This window comes from Austrofundulus limnaeus, unplaced genomic scaffold (genome assembly GCF_001266775.1).
Source record: "Austrofundulus limnaeus strain Quisiro unplaced genomic scaffold, Austrofundulus_limnaeus-1.0 Scaffold19, whole genome shotgun sequence".
Lineage (NCBI taxonomy): Eukaryota > Metazoa > Chordata > Actinopteri > Cyprinodontiformes > Rivulidae > Austrofundulus > Austrofundulus limnaeus.
The window spans coordinates 3543196-3551717 of NW_013952421.1; the positions used below are offsets into that span (position 1 = coordinate 3543196).

The following is an 8522-nucleotide window of genomic DNA, read 5'->3' on the forward strand; positions in this document are numbered from 1 at the left end:
CTGAAAGAATGAGAAGGGATTATATAATGAGTTTTAATTATAGGGTGGTAGTTACTGAAGCTTCAGACTTCTGCAGCAGAATGGGATTTTGCAGAATCAGTAACAAAAAAAAAAAAAAGGCAAAGACACCAACTTATCTGTTGACTCCACCTGATTTTCCAAGCAGGAGGTGCTCTTTTCTCCTAACAAGAGTTTTGGATGTGAATGTTCACAGAAATGCTGCCACATTTTAAAACTTCAAGGCAAACACAAAAACGCAAAGAGATCAGCGGACCCAGCGAGGAAGACGAGGACTCGGATTTCTTCATCTTGATGGTTAGAATAAGTCGAAAATAAAGGATTCTTTTCAGCTATTAAAGGAAAACCAACACAACCATCCATCATTTTTACTTCTTTCCAGGTCACGAGGGTCACTGGTGCGCATGTCCAGCAGTGTGAGAGGCGGGGTCCACCCCGGACAGGTCTCATGTCCATCACAGGGACACGTGGACAATTTAGAGCTATCAATTAACCAATACACCTGGAAAAAAAACTCATATTCGTGGAAATTTAGTATCTTGAATTTAATGTGTTTGTGAGTTAATCAAGGGGACAATGTGTGGTCAGAGAAAGCAAAGAGGAGGCTAAAGAGACTTGTGTCATGACAAAGAATAGAATGGATTTTTATTCACGGGGATTGTAATTTTCATGAAAAGGTAATCTGAGAAGATCAGTCTCCTAACACTAAAACCTTCTCAATAGTGGAATAAGCTCAGCCCAATAGTTCAAATCCCTGAAATCTGATTTTATGTTAAAATGCAGAAAACTGAAACAATAATTACATTGTTTGGTCTCTATAGATGTGCATTTTTAAATATTTTCCATGTACAAATGGATTCCTGCTTTTTATACATTTTTATTATTAAATCATTTTGTTTTCTAAGCTATGTACAATACATTAGTTACCGAATCACTGAGGTAATTGCTTCCTAATGTATGTTTTTTAGTTTTTACTTGTTTTCATGCTTTCTATCTACAGTAATACAAACTCGTGTTTATTTTGCAGTGCTGCGTGAAGAYAATAGCAGTTCACTAAGATGAAAAGGTTATAAAACTGAACTGAACTTGATGCGCTCCACAAATTCCTTTAAAGCTTTGATGTTACTGGTTAGCTTGCAGAGGTTTCAGAGTCAGTATGATAGGTTTGTCTGGTAAGAGAATGAGCTCAAAGGTGCTCTGCACGTCCACGTTGCGCTGCTTCTCAATTCGGAAATTCTCAAGCATCTGTTAAAAGAAAAAGGGGAAACTTTAAGTAGGATGTTTGATCTCCATGCTGCAACATAATTTAGTGAAACTGCTATGACTATGTGTGTGTGTGTACTTGTATTTGTTACTTTTTTAGGACCGTTTCTGATATACACACCTACTTTGTCGAGACCAGTGGTCCTTATGGGGACCAAAGACTGGTCCATTCGTTGAGTTGTGGGTTCGGTTTAGGATTAAGGTAGAAATTGAGTTTAGGCTATATGTACTATGTACGACTGGAAATGAATGGAAGTCAATGAACGGTCCTAACAAGAATAGAAATACAAACTTGTGTTTGTGACTCACATGGATCAGGAAGAGTTGCATCTCTGCCTCAGCTATCCTGCGTCCTAAACACTGGCGGGGTCCGAAGCCAAAGCCCAGGCTCCTGAAGTACTGAGACTCGGTCCTCAGCCAGCGAGACGGCTGATACTGCTCCGGACGGAAAAACACCTTGGGGTCTCTGCCCATCGCGTACAGTCCTAACTGAACCAAGGTCTAAACACAAACACACAGACACACAAACATTAGAGTCTGAGTGCTGAGTCAGCWTTCACACAAACTACTTCTGTGTCTCCATCAGGTGATGGGTGCTAMGATATCAAACTTTAGTAATTGTTTTCATTTTTTTATATTTAAATTTATCCCCATAGAAACACATTCAGATCTATTTAAGTCTTTCATAAAACTTTGCTCTTTTTGAAATCTGCCTTAGCGTACTTTGTGTACTTTTGTTTTCTAAAGCTACTTTTAGTTTTTAGAAAACTTTTTGCTGCCTTTTTTTTTCATTTTGCTATTTTTAGCTTTCAGCTAACCTTTTTTTGTAAGTTTTAATATTTAGCTAATCTTTTGCTACTTTTAGCTTTTATATAAACCTTTGCTGCTTTTATTTCTTGAAGTGTTGCTGCTTTTAGCATTTAGCTAACATTTTGCTAGTTTGACCATTTACCTAATCTTTTGTTTCTTKTAGCTTTTAGCAAGTAATTTAATTATTTCAGCTAGCATTTTGTTCCTTTTTGCTACTTTTGTTTTTTCTCTAACGTGCTTTAGTCTGTCTTTTGCTCTTTTTTTAGCTTTAGACAGCATTTTACTACTTTTAACTTTTAATTATCCTTTTGACACTTTCATCGCTAACAAATCAGTTTCAGCTTCTTCTGCAAACTATTGAAGACATTCAGCCTTTAACATCCACTCTGTGTTTACACAGTGACTTCTAATTCTTCTAGAAAATAAAAGTCAAATAAATGTATGTTTAGCTGCTTCTTACCCCAGCTGGGATGTGGTAGTTTTGAATAATTATATCTTCTGTGATGTATCTCTGCAAACTCACAGCAACTGGATGTAACCTGTTGAGTAAAAAATTATATTTTTATTCAAGTAAACATTAACTTTGTTGCATTTGTTGGTGAGAAAACAAAAAACAAACGCTGATTCTAGTTTCAAAGCAACGTGGTCAAAATTAAAGTGGAACAAAGATCAGTGCCACGGCTGTGATGTCAATTATTTTAGATCAATTTTAAATGAAAAGAAWYTTTTTTYTTTTTTTTTTTTTTTTTTACCAGAGTTCAGTTTTATGCTGTGTCATCTAGATTATATTATTTCACCTCAGTGTTTCCTTCAGAGCCCCTTTGATCAAAGGAATTCTCTTCAGCATGTCCAGCATGTCTCCCTGGCTTGCAGCTCGAGCAGCAGCCACCTCGGCCCTCAGCTCCTCCTGCAGGTTTGGATGTCTGGCTAATTCATACAGCGTCCACTGCAGGGTTATAGACGTCTGACAGACAAACAAAGGCGGTTTTTCATTGATGGGAAGAAGCCTGGAGAGAAACCCCCTTTAAAATTGTGCTTGTTCTTACCGTGTCGACTCCTCCGGCCATCAGCTCAGTGACACTGGCCTTGATGTCTTCAATGGACAGCTTGTCCAGCAATAACAATGTAGCCAAAACTCCTGGATACTTCTTACAGGTGTCCGTCTCCTGACGCAGCTGCCTGTAGATGTTCTGGATGCAGCGGTCCGCTGATTTATCAAAACGATTGTGTTAAACCAATAATGTGCTAAAATGTCATTTTTCTGCTGATCTCACCATGGTTAAATATGCCATCCCAGGCCTCCACATGGTTCCGCCACACCTTGGATCCAATCTTTCTCAGCACAGCAGGAGGTATGTACAACATGGGGGAGGTAGTCTTGAACATGAGCGTGATGCAGTCGATGAAACGCTGAGCTTCAGGGTCGATGTAGTCCAGCATCAAACCCAAACGTTCCCCGTACAGCACCGAGCTCACCGCTTTTTATAAAACAAAAAAAGCAAAAGACTGAGACAAAAACAAGCAGGACTATAAAAACAAGCAAAATGGCACCGATCCTTCTTACACTCCAGCGCATATTTAAAGAGCTCCTGAGAAAGGTCCGTGCTCCATTTGTTCTGACCACTTCGCTTGATCTTTTTGTGAACCCGGGCCACAAAGTCCTGGCCCACGTCGTCCAGCAGAGGCACAAAGTTCTCCTGCACCTTGGGGGAAATCACCTCCTTGTTAAGAATGACGCGGTTGGATCTCCAGTCCTCACCGTTCCTGTGAGGTGAAGACAGGCACGTTTAAAAGGAACACCTCGCTCTGCGGCGTGGCAGTGGAACAGGGTGCACGTACTTCAGCAGGACTCCGTATTTGCGGTTTCTGTAGTCTCTGTATGACGTCCACGCTTCAACTTTCAGTCTTTTAGGGTAATGGCCTTCGGCTTTGAACAGGATTGCTGCATCTTCTGGTTTGATGATATTAACACTTTTATAATAACCTATTTTCTCTCTGACATGAAGAAAACAGAAGAGTAAAAAAAAAAACAGTCACAGCTGCTTTTTGTTTTTTAATCAGTGACCTTGTGGAGCAAAAATAAAACACTTTATTTTTACTGACGTCATTTAAAGCCTCATGTTGTCTGTATCTGCATACTTACCTATAAATGGGTCCAAAGGTGTTGAAGTTCTGCAGCATGAGGCGGTGCAGGTTCCTGAAGCCATCCTGTTTCCAGAATTTGTACAGGTTGATCGAGCTGTTCCTCCACAGTCCAGGGATCTCATTAAAGGGCCTGACGATGCTGCTGCTCTCCGAGAACGATTGTCGAATCACCGGCATGCTGCTGCTGCAGCGCACGCCTGAAGCTGCCGGCTTCTCCATCCAGGACAGGGGCAGCGCCGCAGGGGTCCGATACAGACTCAACCGGGCCATTGCAACTACACAACACTGCTCGCTCTGGTGTTTCCTCAACAGCTACTCTGCTCTCCCCGTGCCTCCCCTCTGAAAAGAAGACGGCAAGAGGGCTGGTCTACAGTCTGCCCCCCTTTCATAGTGATCAAGGCCCTTCTGCTGAGCAGAAAAACAACACAGTACAGTAAGCCTGCAGAGCTGAAACTGACTGGCTTCATATATTCTTAATATTTATAACAATTCCTGCTTTGCAGAAACTAAAACAAACAAGACTACAAGAGTTCAGCTTTTTCAAATTTAATCTGAACAAACAAAAACTCAGAATTCACAGTTAAAATTAAAGCTTTAAATAAAAGCCTGTTTGTTATGAATGTTGCTTTTTAAGCAGTTTTACGAGTTCTTCCAGTTTCATGGCTGCCTTCATGTCCCCCTGGACTTTCAGTCTACCACTGGTGTAAGCAGAAAACGGCCTCAGCGCCCCCTGGAACATGGCCACCAGGTCGCCGTCGGTCATGCTCAGAGTCACATCTGGATCTCGACACANCCGTCGGTCATGCTCAGAGTCACATCTGGATCTCGACACAAGGACCCTGATCCGACCGCACCCCGACCTGCACACATTAAAAAATATTTATTAATATTTGCAAAAACATCACAATTAATGCTCACAAGGATTTAAACTTTTTAAAGCCTCTAATAATTTTTTTTATATCCCAACTCAGTCGTGACATTTTTATAAAAACAGAAAAGGACCAGGATTCAGTGCATATATTCTATTTATACAGAGAGCTGTAGCTCCCTTTACTTTTCTCATTTAGTGTCTGCTAAAAACTTATTAAACAAACAGAGCAAATAATTCCAATCCCTAATATCTGAAAACTCAGCTTGATGTTTTTGTGATTTTACAGTAACGTTGGAACTCGTTTAGTTTGTGGCCAAGCTGTGTGACATGAGTTACATGTTATTTCTGCACTCAGAGCAGGGCTTACAGGCGTCTACTCAAACCACTAGTGGTTGGATCACCCAGTTTGTGTCCTAAGATCAGACTGAACGGGCATCATATTACTTAAAAACATTCAGATTTTTTTTTTCAGAGACCATAAGACCCTTGAATCTTTACCAGTGCAGCTAAGACGCTATTCTTACAGACAGTGATACTATGACATCATCCATTTATCCCATTATAAATGATAATTTCTTTATGATTCTTGTGTTTTAACGCCGTTCTGTGCAATGTAATTTTTAATTATTATTACTGTTTTTATTTGTCTGTCTTAAAGTGTTCAAAAGCTCATTATCAGACAGATTTAGCTGCCATTACCTTGACTTAAATCCAGGTAGTATTTGTGCTGTTGTCCGTCTGCGGCGCTGATTTCAAACTGGAAATAAGCCCTGATCTGCTGGACCAAAGCCTCGGAGAGTACAGTCTGAACATCGCTGAGCAGATCCTCGACAGARCCTGGTGTGGTGCTGACCGCCTCGGGGTCACTGCTGAGCTCGTCTGTAAACGTTACGCTGTCGTCTAGAAGAGGGGACACATTAGTGGTGAGGCAATACTCTCCAGAAAAAAGGCACTGCGAGTGTTAAGCCTTACTCTGGTGAAGCTGTGAGCTGCCACCCTGACTCAGGAAGTGCATGGCCAGATGCTGAATGGAGCCAGTGAGGCCTTCGAGTCCAGGTACAGATGGAGGTGCGACATAGTTGGGAGCMGGGCTTTCCTCTGGTGCTTTTATTAGAGAACCAAAGGTAAGTTCTACCCTATCAACCTCAAGCCCCCACGGGCGAGTCATTTCATTTATGTCCATCTGAGGATAACAGAGACACATATTAGATATGTAAAAAAGCATGCTATAACAGTTTTTATATGTTTTATTAAACTAAATTTAAAAAATACCTCAAACAAGCTAAGATTTAAATCAGTCAACCTTGTCCTTTAATGTAACCTGTGTCCTATTTTTCTATTCTTAGACACTTGATGTTAAAACAAGATCAGTTGTAAAAGTAAGCAGCTCCAGTGTGGCATCACCCCAAGATATTCCCCCAGTTTCACTCTCTCAGTCTGGATCTCCCTGGCGGTCTTCTTGGACAGGCTGTGGGTCAGAAGGTTTAGTGCCGTCATCCTTGTGGAAGCATTCAGGTCCTGAACTGACACCACTGACATGACCGGGTTCCAGATCCTGAACTGGATGTCAGCTCCCACCAACAGCACCCCACCGTCCCGAGTGTTCACCTGCRGTGACAAATGAACCGTTTGTCACTGAAGTGACGGCCGCGTTTGACTGAAACTGTACCGTCAAGAACTACTTCTCCATTAAGGAAGGGTTTCAAGTCTTCTGAATGTTCRAGACACGAGGGGAGAATCTTTCACACTGAAAAAATTAAGAATGCTTAACATTTTGTTTGTCCACTAAGATGACTGCAGATATATGTTCTCCTTGTCATTGTGCTAATACAAACCTTAACACTCCAGACATGTGAACTGCTCTACTTGCTAGGGTTGGGCAATATTGGCACAAAAATTAATCACAATTAATTGTGGTATTTAGCCGATAATGATTAATTTGACGATTAATGCCCTGGAGTCCCTGGACACCCTTATGTCCTAGTCACATGACCAATTTAGTGGGAAGGATTTGCTCTTCATAAAAATCTTTTCCAAATTGTGTAAAAATTACAGACTTCAGGTTATACATCAAATTCTAAATTATGTTGATAGATAAATACATTACAGAACCTTTTTTTTAATGTTCATCATATTTGAAGTGGAGAGGAACACCAAGCTGACTGACTGGAGAACTCTCCAGTCAGTCAGCTTGGTGGCATTAATCGTATTAATYGTCAAGTGCCAAAAAATAATCGATTAATGYTTWTCTGGCGATTAATTGCACAYGATACGATTATGCCCAACCCTACTACTTGCTAAAAATAAGTTAATTTAAGTGTGTTAATAAGACTACGACTCACTATTTCTTACCCCACTACGTCATACGGAAACAGCGTTTCAGACACTGCTGCTTCTTGGACTATTAAATAAATAATGACTAGGTGTACAATTATACCTATTGTCTGAGTTTGCATTTATCTTGTACTAAAAATGAGTAGTGTTGAGATGAGAATGAACAGTTTATGTTTTATTTTGATGTACTGTATATTAGCATTTCCTAAAGTCAGATCCAGCATGCTGGTACTCTTTAAACTTGCATGTTGGCTAGGTTCTTTCAGTATAAGAGCAACTAGACTGTTAAGCATGATAAAGTAAAATTATTCACAGCTATACATTCTTCAGAGTCAAATACCTGGGAAGGAGGGATGTTAAAAGCTCGAGTGCGCAGGTCCACTTTCTGCCACTGATCAATGAGGGGCAGCACAAGAACCACACCTGGACCCTTGGGAGGGCAAACTCGACCCAGGCGAAACACTACAATCCTCTGGTAGTTCGGCACCGTCTGAACAGAACAGAAATCAATCTTTCTGTTTCAGTGAGTGAGTAAGATATATCCTGGTGAGAGTTTTATCCTACCTTCAGTACAAACCATCCTGTTATCGGGAACAAAATGAAAGTGAGGATGTAAACATGGAAGATGACGACAAGGTTGCAAATCCAAGACAGCCATCCTTGGGTTGTATCTTTAAGATGCACATAACAAAAACACTTTTAAAGAGGCAGTGCTGTGTTTTACGGTTTCACTTGAACGCAACAAAAGAGATTAATAACTCTGCTTTTTAAAGGACAATTTAAATACTCCTAAAACACTACMTTATCACCYACCAGTGAAGTCGTTCGCAGAAACATTTGGGATGTAGTCAAATGAAAGTCCTTTGTGAGAGTCCACAAACAAACCAGGAGTCCTCTGGGAGCGGAGGTCCTTCTGTGGGAGCAGCTCGTAACTGGACCTACTGAACATTTCTCCGCAAAATAGGAAATATTCCTCACTTAAAGAAAAGGCATTTTACATTATCAGTCTCCGTTGGTGACAGGTTCAACCACCAAACGGATACAAATTAGTAAAGCCTTCCTATATTGTCAAAATATAGCA

At 40.7% G+C, this 8522-nt stretch overlaps 2 protein-coding genes across 3 annotated transcripts; both read right to left on the bottom strand.

The window, feature by feature from the left end:
• Positions 1 to 548: 548 nt before the first annotated feature.
• Positions 549 to 4812, bottom strand: cyp11a1.2 (cytochrome P450 family 11 subfamily A member 1, tandem duplicate 2). 2 transcript variants are annotated; one of them, XM_014003652.1, is made up of 9 exons: positions 4235 to 4812; positions 3931 to 4086; positions 3656 to 3855; positions 3366 to 3569; positions 3138 to 3298; positions 2889 to 3055; positions 2552 to 2630; positions 1591 to 1782; positions 549 to 1263 (listed from the first exon to the last, which is right to left on the bottom strand). In XM_014003652.1, the coding sequence occupies exons 1-9, from the start codon at positions 4504 to 4506 to the stop codon at positions 1141 to 1143; spliced, it is 1554 nt and encodes a 517-aa protein (XP_013859106.1). In that variant the 5' UTR covers positions 4507 to 4812; the 3' UTR covers positions 549 to 1140. The 2 variants fall into 2 exon arrangements, with proteins under 2 accessions (XP_013859106.1, XP_013859107.1); XM_014003653.1 differs by having other exon boundaries at positions 3931 to 4042; positions 4235 to 4311.
• On the bottom strand, positions 4767 to 8522 carry stoml1 (stomatin (EPB72)-like 1). Its single transcript, XM_014003654.1, has 8 exons — positions 8255 to 8522; positions 8006 to 8112; positions 7782 to 7931; positions 6512 to 6715; positions 6080 to 6290; positions 5807 to 6007; positions 5061 to 5096; positions 4767 to 5019 (listed from the first exon to the last, which is right to left on the bottom strand). Exons 1-8 carry the CDS (start codon positions 8388 to 8390, stop codon positions 4850 to 4852), a joined length of 1215 nt encoding a protein of 404 aa, XP_013859108.1. The 5' UTR covers positions 8391 to 8522; the 3' UTR covers positions 4767 to 4849.